Source organism: Eutrema salsugineum, unplaced genomic scaffold (assembly GCF_000478725.1).
Source record: "Eutrema salsugineum unplaced genomic scaffold, Eutsalg1_0 scaffold_6, whole genome shotgun sequence".
In the NCBI taxonomy this organism is placed as follows: Eukaryota; Viridiplantae; Streptophyta; class Magnoliopsida; order Brassicales; family Brassicaceae; genus Eutrema; species Eutrema salsugineum.
Window position 1 is genome coordinate 3,183,920 of NW_006256547.1, and position 16,971 is coordinate 3,200,890.

Here is a 16,971-nt window from a genome sequence, read left to right on the forward strand (position 1 = left end):
GTAGAATTTCTGTGTACGATGGAAACCGACCAGAGGATCTATCTGGTTTCGTCCACCGACTCGCCCGAGTTCACTCGCCTGAAATGTTCTCTCACTCGTTCCACGGCCATTGCCTTGGACGCCGAATGGAAGCCTCAACGCACTAATTCGTCTTCTTCGTTCCCAACAGTCACTCTCCTCCAAGTCGCTTGCCGGCTCGGTCATGGCACGAGTGATGTCTCCGATGTTTTCCTTATTGATTTGACTTCGATTCATCTTCCGTCGCTGTGGGAGCTGTTGAATGATATGTTCGTGTCGCCGGATGTGTTGAAACTTGGGTTTCGGTTCAAGCAGGATTTGGTTTACTTGTCCTCGACTTTCACTCAACGTGGTTGTGATGTTGGATTCCACGAGGTGATTGATTGCTTGTGTTTTTTTTTTCTTTTTCCCGGTTTTATGTTTCTGCATTGAAATTCTTCGACTTTACATCTTAAGGTGAAACAATACATTGATATCACAAGCATATACAATCATCTGCAACATAAACGGTTTGGGAGAAAAGCGCCAAAGGATATCAAGAGCTTGGCAGCTATATGCAAGGAAGTGCTTGACATTTCTCTGTCCAAGGTTTGTCAATGATTCCTTAAAGAACTTGCCTTTTTAGTGAAATTTGAATGATCTATTGTATAATCTCAAACTCCGGAGAGATCAGACTAGCTTTGTCATTCCAAGGGATTACATTTTTAGGCAATCTTCATAAGTAAATAATGTAAGAAATGTAGATGGTAGTTGGTAGAGAAAACCTAAGGCTTTTTAACGAGGTTTTATTCTTTAGGAACTTCAATGTAGTGATTGGTCGCATCGTCCTCTTACAGAAGAACAGAAACTATACGCTGCGACAGATGCTCACTGCTTGCTCCAGATATTCGATGTATTCAAGGCAAGTCTTGTTGAAGGAATCACAGTGGTAGATCCTTCAGAGATAAATGTTGGCCTAAAAGAAATTCTCACTGTATCGGATTGTACCAGTCAGATTGTCACGGTCAGACTGTGCAAGGCGACATATGTAATTAGAGCACTGACTGAAAATGGTCAAAACATTGCCAATGGAGTGGTTTCTAGAAAAACAACGCTAAACACTATGCCGATGGATGAGAATCTGTTGAAGATCGTGAGGACGTATGGAGAAAGGATCCTGTTGAAGGAGTCTGATCTTCTACCAAAGATCTCCAAGAAGAAAACAAGAAGACGTGCCTCCTTGAGGACTGTGAACACAGATAAGCATTTGGTCGGTTCTGTGGACTGGCAAGGTCCACCACCATGGGATTCATCTTTAGGCGGTGATGGCTGCCCTAAATTTCTCTTGGATGTGATGGTAATTGGATAATTTCTGCCGATCTTGTGTTTATTAAATAGCTGATCTTAGTTCTTTTTTTTCTCAAAATGGGAAAGAAAACAGTTTTCTTTATTCAGTATTGTAAGTTTCCTGATCTTGAAACAGATTTCAGTTATTTTTTTTTCCCCAAGCATTTACCACAAAACTCTCTGCTTTGAAATGTAGTTTGTATCTTGAATGTAGCCATTTTCAGTATAATCCATGTGGTATATCATCAGTTGCTTACGAAACTACTCTGTAGGTTGAAGGTCTGGCGAAACATCTACGTTGTGTGGGGATCGATGCTGCAGTTCCACAATCAAAGAAGCCGGATTCAAGGTATTTTTTTTCCAAAGATGCTATTATAATATTTACGTGAAATGGGTTGATCAAGACATCTGATTTAGGTTTCCCTAATGTTGCTGTTGATTTGTTGACACAAATGACAGGGAGTTGCTTGATCAAGCATGCAAAGAGAAGAGAGTTCTTTTGACAAGAGATACGAAATTGTTGAGACACCAGGACTTGGCGAAGCAGCAAATATACCGAGTCAAGAGCCTTCTTAAAAATGAGCAGCTACTTGAGGTACAAATAAGCATTAATTCTCAACAGATAAGCTAGTATATGCAAAGATACGTGATGGGGCATGGTTTGGTTTACTGGATTTCTTCTGAGTTACCACTGAAACAAATTAAGCTCTACAGGTGATAGAGACTTTCCAGCTAAAGATCAGCGGAGATCAGCTGATGTCAAGATGCACGAAATGCAATGGGAAATTTATTCAGAAACCGCTCACCATTGAAGAAGCTATTGAAGCAGCAAAGGGTTTCCAAAGAATACCCAACTGCTTATTTAACAAAAATCTAGAATTCTGGCAGTGCATGAACTGCCACCAGCTTTATTGGGAGGTTAGTCACTCACCCATTTTCTGCCGTTTTGCATATATACCATGTCAACATTTGACTGGGCCATCCATTTACCGATGAGTTATTTGCCTGGGAACAAAATTTTTGTTTTGCTGATTGAAGAGTCATTTTAGTCTAGTCATTTTCAGTTGGCCATGAATATTTATCAAAATCAGAAATTTAACTACGAGTTTAAGAAGATACGTAAAATGTTGACTGAATGAGAGCTATCATAAAACTAGATCCAGGGGTTTTTTGAGCTCCCATCTGTATATCGTCTCTAAAATACACCATTGAATGAGAAAAGATGGCGAGATGCTTAATGTTTGTTATGTGGTTGCAGGGAACTCAGTATCATAACGCAGTTCAGAAGTTCATGGAAGTTTGCAAGTTGAGTGAGTGATTCAATTTTTAGTTCTTCTTTTGCTGAAGTGTTCCAGGTCACTCTCTGGTGATCTCTGTTCCTAAGATGTTTTGGTCAAAGTCTCTGAGCAGAAAAGATGTGTGTTGTAACTTGTGTTGTTTGCACACACCGTGAGTGAAACTTAATTAAATAGTAGAACATGTATTACAGTGACTGCCGAAAGCATCTCCAAAAGTTTACCAGCCAAATCATAATTTTTGTTTTTTGTTTGGGTACAATTGAAAAGAAATCTAAACCGGCTTTTGGAAAATCAAAATTTTAGTGAACTCGGCAACTGTAATCGGTTAGTTATGCCTTTCAGGATAAACCGTATAATTAAGACGAGAAAACCTTTAAAAAGAAAAAGCTGCGAACCGGATGTTTCGATTAAACCGGACGGTTTTTGTAGCTAAAGACTGTCAAGTTTCAGTTAATTTGGTGGAGTAGAAAACCGGACGATTTCACATAGTCGTCGTGCTTTCTCTGTTCGTCGGCGAAGCTCACAATCTACCCAGTCGCCATTGTTCACGGCTTCTTTCCCGAATTCTGAGCCTAATCAATAACCAAATCGTGCTCAGGTATTCTATCGACCCTTGTCTCATACGTTCGATCGCAACCTCTCTTGTATTTCGGTTTGGCCAATTCTCCAATTCATCTTCAACTTCAAGTACCTAAGTGAATTTGTCAAGGGTTTTCTGGAATCTCTTCAATTTTTTTTTGTTAAAACGATGAGAATGCTAATGTTTTGGGGTCAAGCTGGGAAAATGATGTTTTTTTTTTCATCTTCTCAGCATTCAGAGAGGAAAAAACAATATTTGGACGTTTCGTCTCATTCTATGATTCTTTATCCGGCTAATTAGATCTCCGAATCCAATCAATTAAACCACGAAAGTGTCTGAGTGAAGTTGTTTAGCTGAAACCAATTACATCTTCAGATTCGATCGATCAGAACCTTCAGATTTTTGCCTTCGATCATCCAGTTAAGCCGCATCGTGATCCCAGACGACGTCGGAATTGGTGTGCGGATCGATCTCTCACTCCCCGTGGGCCATTGATCATGGAAAGGCCTGGACAAAAAGTTTTGTACGAGATACGTCATCATGCTTCATTGCCTTATGTTCCTAGATATCCTCCTCTTCCTCAGGTACAAGATTCATTCTCATAGAGTCAACTAATCGCTGTGAAATTGTGTTTATATCTTACATTGTGCTTTGCTCCTTTGATCTGCTGGCCAAGTTCAGGCAGATGGAAATGATTCCACAGGAGGGCTTCGGTCCCTTGTCTCCATTAGAGGTTAGTTGCAGATGGTTGATTCTCTAGTTGTTCTACCTACTTTAATTCTCTATCGGTGTAAAAAGCGAAGCTTTATCACGTTCTCTAGCTTTTTTTTTAGTTTTCCAGAAATTGATTGAGTTCTATGTAGCCTACTTTTTTCCTCTTGTTCTGTATCATTATCCTCAGCAACGGCTCATCGTAGGGTTTCCTTTCGTGTGCATTTCTCTTTTTCTTTCAAATAGCATTATATGGCCCATTGCTTGATACATGGTTCTTCATCTCTATCCTCTTATGTTATTAAGGTGTTAGTCAACTCAAGGAAAAGTGGAGTGAATATTGGCATCCGAGAAAAAATAATAAACCGGTTTCATTATTTATTTCACCAAGAGGAGAGTTTGTGGCTGTCACTTCGGGGAATCACGTTACAATCTTGCAGAAGAATGATGATTACAGGAAACCTTGTGGTAGTTTTACAGGTAAGATATTCCAACTGGGTTATCTTCCTCAAAATTTCGCCTGATAAGATTTTTTGGGGACGATTGCCATAGCTCACTCTAATAAACGAGGTTTTAAAATGCTGCATAAATCTTGTCAAACTGTCTGTTTGGTTCTTTGTAATAACAAACTCGCGTAATACTTTACAAATGCGTTTACCTTTTCCTTAAAGTTTATATGTGGATTCATCTTTCTATGAAATCTTAGACTGTTCCATTCTCTTATTCTGTTAATTTTCCCAAAAAAAATGCTTTTCTCACTATACCGTTTTTTCTTTCTTTCTGTTTTCTTAAGCATGGTCCTTTCCATGTTCTCACTATGGTCTTCTAACTTCTGTTCTCTGTACCAGCCAGCATATCAGGATCATTTACTTCTGGAATTTGGTCCGAAAATCATGATGTTCTTGGTCTTGTGGATGATAGCGAGACCCTCTTTTTCATCAAAGCTAATGGTGAAGAAATAAGTCAAGTCACAAAAAGAAATTTGAAGGTTTCTTCATCAGTATTAGGACTGATGGAGGATGACGATGTTTTGCAGACATCATGCTTGTACGTTTCCTTTTGTCTCTTTTTTTTTATTCATTAAGACTTAAAATATTGGGATCCGGATGTGACATTCAGCACCACAGTATGCTTGTTTGCTTAAGCCCTACCGGTTATATGAAAAATTGTGACTGGTCTATCACGATGACATATTCCCTGCAGGTGTTCATTCAGCGTACTGACATCAGATGGACTTGTTCATCATGTCGAGATCAGTAAGGAACCAAGTGCTTCTGTCTTCTCCAAGCATGCTTCAAATGGCGTCCCAGCTTTGAAAAAGCAGTTCCCCAACCATGTTTTTTGCTTTGATTACCTTCCGAATCTTTCTTTTCTTCTCATTGTTGGTAGTGCTGCTGGCACATCACCGACAGGGAGTTCTGGTAGGTTTTATAAACTTATTTTAGTTGAAGAAGTTTAGAACTAATAGTACATATTGTTAAGACGTGTAAAAGACATAAAAGCTACATGCGTGTTGGAAATCAATCAATTTGGCAACTTACTGGTGTGCTCGTTTATAAGTGTACGCATTTCATACTTATCAAATTTTGTGATCGTTGAATGAAAAGTGTTGGTGTTGAACCTATGAACAGAGCTCTTGGATTTATAATTCTCCGATAATTTATTTGTTATTTATGTACTGTCAGGTTCATCGTGTATTTCACTTTGGCGTAAGTGTCAGAATTCAGGTCTGGAACTGTTGTCCACCACGAAGTTTGAAGGCGTGTACTGTGAGAGAAAAGATTCTCAGTTGGCATATCCAAAGGTTTTGATCTCACCTCAAGGGTCACATGCTGCGAGTCTTGATAGCAATGGGTGTCTGCATCTCTTCCACTTGGACAAAGCAAGATTCACACTTTCGTGTTGTACTTCTGAAGACATTTCTGATTCACTGAAGCCAGATAAATCACTAGAAAGTCTAAGAATTGTTGTAGATTTTACATGGTGGTCTGATCATGCCCTTACAGTTTTAAAAAGGAGCGGTAATGTTAGTATATTTGACATCCGTAGATGTGTTATAGTTCAAGAAGATGCCACCATTTATTCTATGCCTGTGGTGGAAAGAGTTAGGAGGTTTGAAGGACACATTTTTCTTTTAGAAAGTTCAACGCAGGAAGCAAAATCAGCTCTGGCCAAGGTTGACAGGGATCCAAGTGAATCGCATCATACTAGTGATCGTGGTATGTTGTGGAGGCTAATATCTTTTACTGAGAAAACAATTCCTGAAATGTATAAAATCTTAGTTGAGAACTGCCAGTATCAGGAGGCCTTGGATTTTGCTGATAGTAATGGTTTGGACAGAGATGATGTTTTCAAGTCAAGATGGCTGAACTCAGAAAAAGGGTTAAGTGATGTGAGCATGGTTCTATCAAAGATAAAAGATAAAGCTTTTGTGCTCTCTGAATGCTTAGATAGAATTGGGCCAACAGAAGATTCCATGAAGGCCTTACTTGGGCATGGACTTCATCTTACTAACCACTATGTATTTTCTGAATCTGAAGATCAAGAATCCGAACAACTTTGGGAATTTCGAATGGCTAGGCTTCGTCTATTACAGTTTAGTGAACGACTCGACACATATTTGGGGATAAGCATGGGCAGGTATATGTCTCTACACTTGCTATCTTCTTTTCCTTTCTTTTCCTTACTAGGGAGTTACATCTAAAACTGGTTAATGATATTGTCTCCCACAGATATTCAGTGCAGGATTATAGAAAATTTCGGAGCAGTCCTATAAATCAGGCTGCAACTGCACTTGCTGAGAGCGGGAGGATAGGGGCCTTAAACCTGCTCTTTAAGCGACATCCTTATTCACTTGCTTCTTTCACGCTACAAATTTTGGCAGCCATTCCTGAAACAGTTCCCGTTGAAACGTATGCACATCTTCTTCCTGGAAAATCTCCTCCGACCAGCATGGCGGTGAGAGAAGAAGACTGGGTTGAATGTGAGAAGATGGTTAAATTTATTAATAAATTGTCTGAGAGTGGCAAGAATGATTCTCAGATTAAAACTGAGCCAATTGTCAGGATGTGTTTGGGGTATAACTGGCCATCATCAGAAGAACTTGCTTCATGGTACAAGAATAGAGCAAGAGATATTGATTCTTCCACTGGGCTGCTAGAAAACTGCGTTTGCTTGATAGATATTGCATGTCGAAAAGGCATATCTGAGTTGGAACAGTTCCATGAGGACCTATCATACTTGCACCAGATAATTTATTCTGATGAATTTGGGGACGAAGTTTGCTTCAGCTTGAGCCTTGTTGGTTGGGAGCAATTATCTGATTATGACAAATTTAAAACAATGCTTGAAGGGGTTAAAGCGGAAACTGTGGTTAGTAGATTGCATGACAAGGCAATTCCATTTATGCAGAGAAGGTATTCGGAGACAAACAACCATAATGAGTCCTTTCTAGTTAAATGGCTGAAGGAGATGGCAGCAAAAAGTGATATGGAATTATGCTCAAAAGTGATAGAGGAAGGGTGTATGGATTTATATACTGTTTGTTTTTTTAAGGATGAGGTTGAAGTTGTTGATTGTGCTCTGCAATGCCTGTATTTGTGCAAAGTTACGGATAAGTGGAACATCATGGCAACAATGCTATCAAAGCTACCAAAGATACAAGGTTAGCTGTCCAGATCCATTGTATCCCCAACTCTAAATCTACATAACTAAATAATCAGATGTCCTAACAACACTTACTTCCATGAAAAATGCAGATATCCATGGTGAAGACATTCAGAAAAGACTCAAACTGGCGGAAGGTCATATAGAAGCAGGGAGGCTTTTGGAACTTTATCAGGTTCAAAAATGCGTCTGCATCTTAAATTAAATACTTAAATGCCTTTTAGCAAACCAATATGTAGTCTTTTTGAAATGACCTAGCTTAGGCATAGACATATGTGCACCTAAAAATGGATTTTATATCTGAAATTTTGTGGAAGTTATAATGCTGCCACGTTTTGCTCCGCAGGTCCCAAAACCAATTAGTTATATTCTTGAGGTTCATTTGGATGAAAAAGGTGTAAAGCAGATCCTTCGACTCATGCTTTCAAAATTTATTCGTCGTCAACCTGGAAGATCTGATAATGACTGGGCATGCATGTGGCGTGATCTGCGACAGTTGCAAGAGAAAGCTTTTCCTTTTCTTGATCTTGAGTTCGTGCTGACGGAGTTCTGTAGAGGACTTCTGAAGGCTGGGAAGTTTTCTCTGGCTAGAAATTATCTCAAGGGTACGGGCTCAGTTGCTCTCCCATCAGAGAAGGCAGAGAGTCTTGTTATTAATGCGGCAAAGGAATACTTCTTCTCTGCTCCGAGCCTTGCTTCTGAAGAAGTAAGTGGTGTTTCTTTCATTTGTGTATAATGCTTTTGTCCCTGCTAAATATATTTATGCAACTTGTCATCCTGTTAAGTTCTCGCGTCTGGTGATCTAGAGTTTTTTCTTTTTTTTTGGGTCACAAAGTTTAGTGTCAACATTTCACTTTTGTGCTTAGATATTTTTTCATTTTATTTTTCAGATTTGGAAAGCAAGGGAGTGCCTGAATATATTTTCTAATAGCCGGACTGTTAAAGCTGAGGCCGATATCATTGATGCAGTTACTGTTAGGCTTCCAGATCTTGGGGTTACTCTCTTACCAGTTCAGTTCAAACAAGTAAAAGACCCAATGGAGATTATTAGGATGGCCATCACAGGGCATCCTGGGGCTTATCTACATGTTGAAGAACTTATTGAGGTTGCTAAACTTCTTGGGTTGAATTCTTCAGAAGATATATCATCTGTTGAAGAAGCTATTGCTAGAGAAGCTGCAGTTGCAGGCGACCTACAGCTGGCTTTTGATCTATGCCTTGTTCTAACCAAAAAGGGACATGGTCCTATTTGGGATTTAGGTGCTGCGATAGCAAGAGGTCCTGCACTTGAGCACATGGATGTAAGTTCTCGAAAGCAGTTGCTTGGCTTTGCGTTGGGTCACTGTGACGATGAATCGATCAGTGAGTTATTGCACGCATGGAAAGATCTTGACCTGCAAGGCCAATGCGAGACTCTGGGAATGTTATCAGAGTCAGATTCTCCAGAGTTTCGCAAGATGGACGGTATTTCTTGTCTGAGAGATTTCCCTCAGATGCTTGATGGGCTAAGCTTTGATCAACAGCTAGATTTGAATAATATCAAAGATACACTTTCTGTTGTGGCTAAGGACTTGCCAGTTGATAATAGCATGGACTTGGAATCTCTTCTAAAGGAAAATGGGAAGCTTCTCTCATTTGCTGCTTCACATCTTCCTTGGTTGCTTAAGCTGGGTAGAAATAGGCAATTAGATAAAAGTCTGGTACTTGATTCAATTCCTGGAAAGCAGTTTTTCAGCACAAAAGCAACTGCTCTTGTTACCATTCTTTCTTGGCTGGCAAGGAATGGTTTTGCACCAAAAGATGAACTGATAGCCATGATTACAGACTCGATCATTGAACAACCGGTAACAAAAGAGGAAGACATTATAGGATGCTCCTTTCTGTTGAATCTAGTAGAAGCATCTAATGCAGTAGAAGTTATAGAAAAGCAGTTGAGAATAAGAGGGAATTACCAAGAAATTCGAAGTATCATGAGTCTAGGGATGATATATAGTTTGTTACATGACTCTGGAGTAGAGTGCACGGCTCCTAACCAGAGGAGGGAGCTGCTACGGAGGAATTTTGAGAGAAAGCAGATAGAAAGTCTCTCTGGTTAGTGTTATCTCAAAATAACTGGTTGTTTCGAGCCTTTTTGATCTCTTGGTGCCATTTTATATATCAGTAATCAATTGTGCTTCTGTTTATTCCTGCTTGCTCTATTTTTTTCAGATGATATGAGTAGGATCGACAAACTTCAATCAACTTTTTGGAAGGAATGGAAACATAAATTAGAGGAAAAAATGCATGTAGCTGACCGTTCTAGAATGCTGGAAAGAATCATTCCCGGGGTTGAAACTGAAAGGTTTTTGTCCCATGATATTGACTACATTAAGGTTGCTGTTTTCTCACTCATTGAATCTGTGAAATCGGAGAAGAAGCTGATTTTGAAGGATGTATTAAAATTAGCTGATACATATGGCTTGAAGCAGTCAGAGGTAAGAAATATACATATAACTCGTTAAAGGTTATATTTTCCGCAACTGCATCTACTATATGTCTGTCTTTTTCTTCTCACCAGGTGATATTAAGGTATTTAAGTTCTATCCTTTGCTCTGAGGTTTGGACAAATGAGGATATCACGGCTGAAATATTACAAGTCAAGGAAGAAATACTTGCCTTTGCTTCAGACACCATACAAATCATAAGCACAATCGTGTACCCAGCGGTTAGTGGTCTCAACAAACAACGCCTTGCCTACATATACAGCCTCCTTTCTGAGTGTTATTGCCGTTTGGAAGCAAGCAAGGAAGAATCATCGTTGGTGCAACAGGTTCAACCGCATGGTTCTTTCGTCGGGTTATCAAATTTGTATAATATTCTTAAGCAAGAATGCAGAAGAGTGTCGTTCATCACAGACTTGGATTTCAAAAATATCGCCGAATTGGGAGGTTTAAACTTTGACAGCTTCAACAATGAAGTCCTTGCGCACATCAATGAGATGAACCTGGAAGCTTTGGCCAAAATGGTAGAAACTCTCACTGGCTTCGTCATGGAGAGTTCACCCAAGGGTCTCGTTTCCTGCCAAAATGTCTACAAACAGTACATTACGAATTTGTTAGATACATTGGAAAGTAGAAGAGATCTTGATTCTGGAAGTGCAGAGAGTTTCCAGGGATTCCTCAGTCAACTCGAGCAGACCTATGAACACTCTAGAGTATATATCAGGATCTTAGAACCTTTACAGGCTCTGGAAATCCTGAAACGGCATTTGACGGTAGTTCTACCGCCAAATGGTTCCGACGTGCACATCCCTGATAGTTCGACATGGCAAGAATGCCTTATCTTACTGATTAACTTTTGGATAAGATTAGCCGATGAGATGCAGGAAGTAAAATCATGTAGTCCAAGTTTTGAGGAGAATCTTACCTTAAGCCCTGAATGCATTAACAGCTGTCTTACTGTTCTCATAAGACTAGTAATGGACGACAGTCTCTCCCCAAGTCAGGCATGGGCTGCAATACTTGTATACCTTAGGTCTGGCGTGGTTGGTGATTGTGCCACTGAAATCTTCAGTTTCTGCAGAGCCGTAGTCTTCTCGGGTTGCGGATTTGGGCCGATCTGTGATGTCTTCTCAGATTTATCCTCTCGGTATCCAACAGCTTTGCAGGATCTTCCGCATCTTTATTTGAGCTTACTTGAACCTATTTTGCAGGATTTGGTATCTGGGGCTCATGAAACACAGAATCTTTACCGATTACTATCTTCTCTCAGTAACTTGGAAGGGAATTTGGAAGAACTGAAGCGTGTTAGGCTTGTAGTGTGGAAAAAACTCGTAGTATTTTCTGAGAACCTGGAGTTGCCAAGTCAGGTTCGTGTCTACTCCTTAGAGCTTATGCAGTTCATCTCGGGTAAAAATATCAAAGGCTCGTCGTCTGAGCTACAATCAAACGTGATGCCATGGGACGGTTCAGCTGAGTTACTATCATCTATGCATAAGAGTGAAGCCACACTTAACCAAGCATTGCCTGACCAGGATGATGGCTCTAGCAGGCTCACAAACACTCTGGTTGCACTTAAATCATCTCAGATCGCTGCAGCGTCCATCTCTCCAGGATTAGAGATATCCCCTGAGGATCTATCGAGTGTTGAGACATCTGTTACCTGCTTTTCTAAACTCTCTGCTGCGGTTACTACAGCTTCACAAGCTGAAGCTCTTCTGGCGATTTTAGAAGGATGGGAAGAGCTATTTGAAGCTAAGAAAGCCGAACTATTGCCATCTAACGAGGCAACTGACCAAGGAAATGACTGGGGCAATGATGATTGGAATGATGGATGGGAGACACTTCAGGAATCAGAACCTGTGGAGAAAGAAAAAAAGGAATACGTAGTCTCAGCTCATCCCTTACATTCGTGCTGGCTGGATATATTCAGAAAGTACATTTCATTAAGCATGGCTGAAAATGTTCTACGACTTATAGATGAATCCCTTCAGAAACCGGAAGAGGTCCTGCTTGAAGAAAATGAAGCAGAAAGCCTGACCGGGATCGTGGCCAGGACCGACCCATTTCTCGCACTAAAGATTTCTCTTTTATTGCCCTACGACCAGATCAGGTCTCAGTGTCTCAACGTTGTTGAGGAACAACTGAAGCAAGAAGGCATTCCGGAATTATCGAGTCAGAGCCATCATGAAGTTCTACTTCTGGTTCTATATTCTGGGACTCTCTCAACGATCAATTCCAATTCTTGCTACGGCACAGTCTTCTCTTTCCTCTGTTATCAAATTGGAAAGCTATCCCGGGAGTTCCAAGAAAAGCGGGTAACACAGGCCGACAACAGAGAATCGAAAACAAGTTCCGAGAGACGGTTTCTGTCATGTTTTGGGGAACTCATGTTCCCGTGTTTTGTCTTAGAGCTTGTGAAGGCCGATCAACAGATATTAGCCGGGTTTCTGGTGACCAAGTTCATGCACAGTAACCCATCTCTGAGTCTGATTAATGTTGCAGAGGCAAGTCTAAGGAGATACCTGGAGAAGCAACTTGAGTCTTTAGAGGATTCGTCTGGTGAGACCACAGAACTTGAAACGCTGAAGAATACAGTGTCAAGCCTAAGGGGCAATTCAAAGGAAGTTATACGATCTGCCTTAGCATCTCTTTCTAGTTGTACAAACAGCAGATGATATATATTATATGAAAGGATGGTGCTTCTTGCGAGGTGAAATGTAATTTAGGAGAGGGTAAATCTGTTTAAATGATAGTGCCATCATCTTGTATTGATACAATTCCAACGAAAACCAGATTTAGTAGGAATTTTTTTTATTTAAAATAACCTCTGCTTTTTGACGGCTTCTATGGCTCCAAAAACCAAGGAGTTGAAAACCTCCATTGTTGCTCTTTGCTTCTTCTATATTTTGGGAAGTGCCAAACCAACCGGTACAAACCGTGAACCAAAACCAAATTTAAAACCGACCGGTTAACGTTTGTCATTATCGCATAAAGAAGGATCTGTATAAGTTTCGGTATTTCATTTCCCGACACAAATTTTGCGAACTCAAATCGCGTAATCCCAAAAATAGATCAGTTCTTCTCCGTTTTCGAAATTTGATAATTCTCCGATTCGTAGATGAGATCGCGATAAACCCTCTACCCTCAGCTGAAATCGATTGTCTATTTTTGTATCCAGAGGAGAAAGTTCATGGTTTTCCAGCGATGAGAGGATCCGCACTACTTGATTTCGTTGTGTTCTTGCTTGTATCTCCATTAGCGCACAGTCTCAAGGGATCTGAAATCTCCAAGTTCTCTGAGAAATCTGTTTCGAATCAAATCTCCCAACCCACTCGGTTCGTCTCTTTGATTGATCGATTATACATGATCTGTGCTTGACTTCATTCTCTTCTCGCTTATTTAAAATTCCATTGGAAGCAAACAAAAATCAAAAGTTTCACTTTTTTTAATCTAATTTATGTGTCATTGTTTTTCATTTGATCTATGTTTTGGTTAATCTTGTTATGATGTAACATTTTTTCAGTGCTTCCGTCTTAAATTTGACATCTTGTTTAAGCCTTTGAGGTTTCTGGATTATCCTATACTTCTTCTGAATTTTGCAATCCCTGTTCTAAGCAAGCTGATGATTGTGATTTCTTCAGAGAATCTCGTTATTTATTGATTTCTACGGTAGACGGAGCGATATCATTGGTAGATACGTCTTCAAAAAAGGTTGATTGGACATTCCATACCAACGAGCCGATATATTCATCCTACAAGGCTCCTCATTATCATTATAGCAACGATGAGGAAAGTGCCCCTGTGCTTGATGATGACTTTTACATGGATTGTGATAAGGATTGGAATCTTTACAATTCCTCTATGCGAGAAGGAAAACGCATAAATGAGGTATATAACTTGGCAATCTTTATTTGTTGTTATTCTCGGTTTTGTTGATGCTAAGGCTGTCTCTCATATGGTCTTAAAATCATTTTCTTAAAGATTGTCTATTGGTTGAACAGTCGTAGAAAAGCAGCTAAACATTTTAAATTTAGAGTTGTAGATATTATATATGAGTCTTTTACATCGTGAAGTACCTTTATATCCTTTTTTCTCTCACTATAGTCTTATCATATGGAACTCTTCTCTTTCAGATAGTGGATGCTTCGAACTTCATTGGAAGTTTGCCGTACTCATTGACGGATAGGATTGTTTTGGGTAAAAAAGACACATCTGTGTTTCTCTTGGATGGCAAGACTGGAAATTTGGTTAAGAGGTACAGAGTGGACGACCTATACTCTAACTCTGTCGTTCAAGATGCTAAAGAAAAGGCTATTGTTTTGTCTGAAGAAGCTCCGATACTACTTGGATCCGGGTTTAAGGAACCAGAAGATCGTCCCGAGCTGGTTTACATTGAGAGAAAAGATTTTAAACTCCAATGTGTATCAAAATTTGGAGATGTTTTGTGGAGTCTTTCTTATGCTGAGATGGAAGCTAAACTACAACATCATGAGAGCGCACAACTCATGGGTGGGTTATCATCATCAGCTGGTATTCCTATTAGAACTACAAATACTCCGGTGCTCCGATTCCGTTATAAGTTTGAACAAATGTTTCCGAGACTTGGTTTCCAAGATGGAGCTTTGTATCTTACATTTCAAGATAGAAAGCCAAATCAGTTGGCTCCTGGAAATGGGAATCCTTTGGCACTTCCGAGCAACAATGAGGCTGAAGAAGTCCTCTCCCTTCCTCTGCCTGAGACTGTAATATCTCAGATCACAGATATCAGTGATGGAAGCTCTACACAGACGGGCGTCGCAAAAAAAATTTCTGATTTGATTGTCCTACTTATCGGCTTTTGCGTAACTGTCCTTTCTCTTTGTGGCCTTGTCTTTCGTCGAATAAGACAAAGCAAGTGGATCAAGGAGCCTTGCGTATCTGAAGTGCCAATCGTGATACCTAAGAAGAAAAAGTCCAAGAAAAATGGGACGACAAAGGCTATTCACAAAAAGGAAAACGGGTATATATCTGGAGGGAACAAAGATCTCTCATTTGAAGAGAACGAGAAAAAATTAGTTACGACCTTCCCTGGCCTTAATAATAGTCCACTGGAAGGATATAGAGTTGGCAAACTGTTTGTCTCCAACAAGGAGATAGCTAAAGGAAGCAATGGAACTGTTGTCCTAGAGGGGTCCTATGAAGGCCGTCTTGTAGCGGTTAAGCGTCTAGTACAAACACATCATGATGTGGCTCAGAAGGAGATTTTGAATCTCATGGCTTCAGACAAACATCCAAATATTGTCCGTTGGTACGCGGTTGACCAGGACGAACATTTTATCTATATTTCATTGGAACGGTGTGCTTGTAGCTTAAACGATCTCATCTATGCATCCTGTGGACTGCTTGAAAATCCAGTGGCTTCAAGTAGTATACATTCGATTCAGATAAACCCAATCCTTGATAATGGCAAGGGTGTTGAACTATGGAAGGAGAACGGACATCCTTCTCCTGTTTTGTTGAAGTTGATGAGGTTTGTTTAGTTTCTCACTTGGAGACTTAAATCAAAATCAAAGATTGCATACATCTTTTTGATCTTTGTACATTTGTGTTACAGGGATATAGTTGCTGGTCTAGTTCATTTGCATGATATTGGAATCGTACATCGAGATCTAAAGCCTCAAAATGTGTTGATTGTGAAGAACTCATCTGTATGTGCGAAGCTATCAGATATGGGTATTAGCAAGCGCTTGCCAGCCGACACAAGTGCCTTGACTAGAAACTCAACTGGTAAGAATCTTGAGAAGTGAGATGATACAATGTAATAATGGAAACAGAGAATGATAGTTTTCTTCTCGTGTATAATTTTTGTTTCTCATGATAGGCTCTGGAAGTTCCGGGTGGCAAGCACCTGAGCAACTCCGCAATGAACGACAAACAAGAGCCGTTGATCTCTTCAGTTTAGGATGTGTGCTCTTTTTCTGTATGACTGCAGGAAAACATCCTTATGGAGACAATTTTGAGAGGGACATAAACATTTTGAATGATAGAAAAGATCTTTTCTTGATCGAGAGTCTTCCAGAAGCTGTTCATCTTCTCTCTGGTCTCCTACACCCGGATCCAAATTTGAGGTAAGGAAATACGGTTGGTACATTTGGTTGACGTTTTCGCTATCGTCACTTGAAAATACTATTTATCAAAACTAGCATTTGCTCACACAAAGTTTACATCGATAACTTGTGGGTTTATCTGTTTGTATATTAGGATTTAATTTAAGTTTGTGGTAGAAAGAGGTCCTAGACTTGATGATTGTATTTCATGGAAACTCTCCTTGTCGCTAACGAAGCTTTTTATATATATTTGAAAATATACAGACCGAGAGCACAAGAAGTTCTGCATCATCCATTGTTCTGGAACTCTGACATGAGACTGTCTTTTCTCCGGGATGCAAGCGATAGGGTCGAGCTGGAAAACCGAGAAGAAGGGTCACAGCTCTTGGCTGCACTTGAAAGCACAGCAACGGTCACTTTAAACGGGCGGTGGGATGAGAAATTGGATAGTATATTCCTAGACAATATCGGGCGTTACAGGCGGTACAAATTTGACAGCATCCGTGATTTGTTACGGGTCATAAGGAACAAGCTGAATCATTATAGAGAGCTTCCTCGAGAATTACAGGAACTACTTGGTAGTGTACCCGAAGGGTTTGATAGGTACTTCTCAAGCAGGTTCCCTAAACTTTTGATTCAGGTCTATACAGTTTTATTTGAATACTGTAACAATGAAGAGTTCTTTTTTAAGTACTCTAAGACCACTGTATTCTAGGTGTCTTTTCTTCTGTTGACTCTGTATAATGAATTTACTACTAAAGTTATATAATTGATCTGATTATAAAAGAAAATTTGTTGCCGATATG

General features: G+C 39.9%; 3 protein-coding genes across 5 annotated transcripts; all 3 read left to right on the forward strand.

Moving 5' to 3' along the window:
* Positions 1 to 18: 18 nt before the first annotated feature.
* LOC18012301 lies at positions 19 to 2,862 on the forward strand. Its single transcript, XM_006394630.2, has 7 exons — positions 19 to 393; positions 475 to 606; positions 815 to 1,354; positions 1,617 to 1,693; positions 1,804 to 1,939; positions 2,059 to 2,262; positions 2,603 to 2,862. Exons 1-7 carry the CDS (start codon positions 19 to 21, stop codon positions 2,660 to 2,662), a joined length of 1,524 nt encoding a protein of 507 aa, XP_006394692.1. The 3' UTR covers positions 2,663 to 2,862.
* Positions 2,863 to 3,105: 243 nt separating this feature from the next.
* Positions 3,106 to 12,788, forward strand: LOC18012302 (MAG2-interacting protein 2). 3 transcript variants are annotated; one of them, XM_024151777.1, is made up of 13 exons: positions 3,106 to 3,240; positions 3,454 to 3,806; positions 3,904 to 3,955; positions 4,240 to 4,413; positions 4,782 to 4,980; positions 5,137 to 5,354; positions 5,619 to 6,573; positions 6,666 to 7,597; positions 7,692 to 7,774; positions 7,946 to 8,305; positions 8,490 to 9,690; positions 9,808 to 10,073; positions 10,157 to 12,754. In XM_024151777.1, the coding sequence occupies exons 2-13, from the start codon at positions 3,720 to 3,722 to the stop codon at positions 12,752 to 12,754; spliced, it is 7,125 nt and encodes a 2,374-aa protein (XP_024007545.1). In that variant the 5' UTR covers positions 3,106 to 3,240; positions 3,454 to 3,719. The 3 variants fall into 3 exon arrangements, with proteins under 3 accessions (XP_024007545.1, XP_024007546.1, XP_006394693.1); XM_024151778.1 differs by having other exon boundaries at positions 3,127 to 3,240; positions 3,598 to 3,806; XM_006394631.2 differs by lacking the exon at positions 3,106 to 3,240 and having other exon boundaries at positions 3,720 to 3,806; positions 10,157 to 12,788.
* A 331-nt stretch (positions 12,789 to 13,119) lies between these two features.
* Positions 13,120 to 16,956, forward strand: LOC18012348 (serine/threonine-protein kinase/endoribonuclease IRE1b). The gene is made up of 6 exons (XM_006394632.2): positions 13,120 to 13,414; positions 13,721 to 13,967; positions 14,213 to 15,588; positions 15,673 to 15,845; positions 15,940 to 16,186; positions 16,430 to 16,956. The coding sequence occupies exons 1-6, from the start codon at positions 13,284 to 13,286 to the stop codon at positions 16,878 to 16,880; spliced, it is 2,625 nt and encodes an 874-aa protein (XP_006394694.2). The 5' UTR covers positions 13,120 to 13,283; the 3' UTR covers positions 16,881 to 16,956.
* Positions 16,957 to 16,971: the final 15 nt, after the last annotated feature.

Coding starts and splice junctions, on each gene's coding strand:
- LOC18012302 (XM_024151777.1), top strand. CDS start 3,720: ATGGAAAGGCCTGGACAAAAAGTTTTGTACGAGATACGTCATCATGCT. Junction 3,807..3,903: donor GATATCCTCCTCTTCCTCAG/GTACAAGATTCA, acceptor GGCCAAGTTCAG/GCAGATGGAAATGATTCCAC. Junction 9,691..9,807: donor GCAGATAGAAAGTCTCTCTG/GTTAGTGTTATC, acceptor TATTTTTTTCAG/ATGATATGAGTAGGATCGAC.
- LOC18012348 (XM_006394632.2), top strand. CDS start 13,284: ATGAGAGGATCCGCACTACTTGATTTCGTTGTGTTCTTGCTTGTATCT. Junction 13,968..14,212: donor AAGGAAAACGCATAAATGAG/GTATATAACTTG, acceptor CTTCTCTTTCAG/ATAGTGGATGCTTCGAACTT. Junction 15,846..15,939: donor CTTGACTAGAAACTCAACTG/GTAAGAATCTTG, acceptor TTCTCATGATAG/GCTCTGGAAGTTCCGGGTGG.
- LOC18012301 (XM_006394630.2), top strand. CDS start 19: ATGGAAACCGACCAGAGGATCTATCTGGTTTCGTCCACCGACTCGCCC. Junction 1,694..1,803: donor TCAAAGAAGCCGGATTCAAG/GTATTTTTTTTC, acceptor CACAAATGACAG/GGAGTTGCTTGATCAAGCAT. Junction 1,940..2,058: donor AAAATGAGCAGCTACTTGAG/GTACAAATAAGC, acceptor TAAGCTCTACAG/GTGATAGAGACTTTCCAGCT.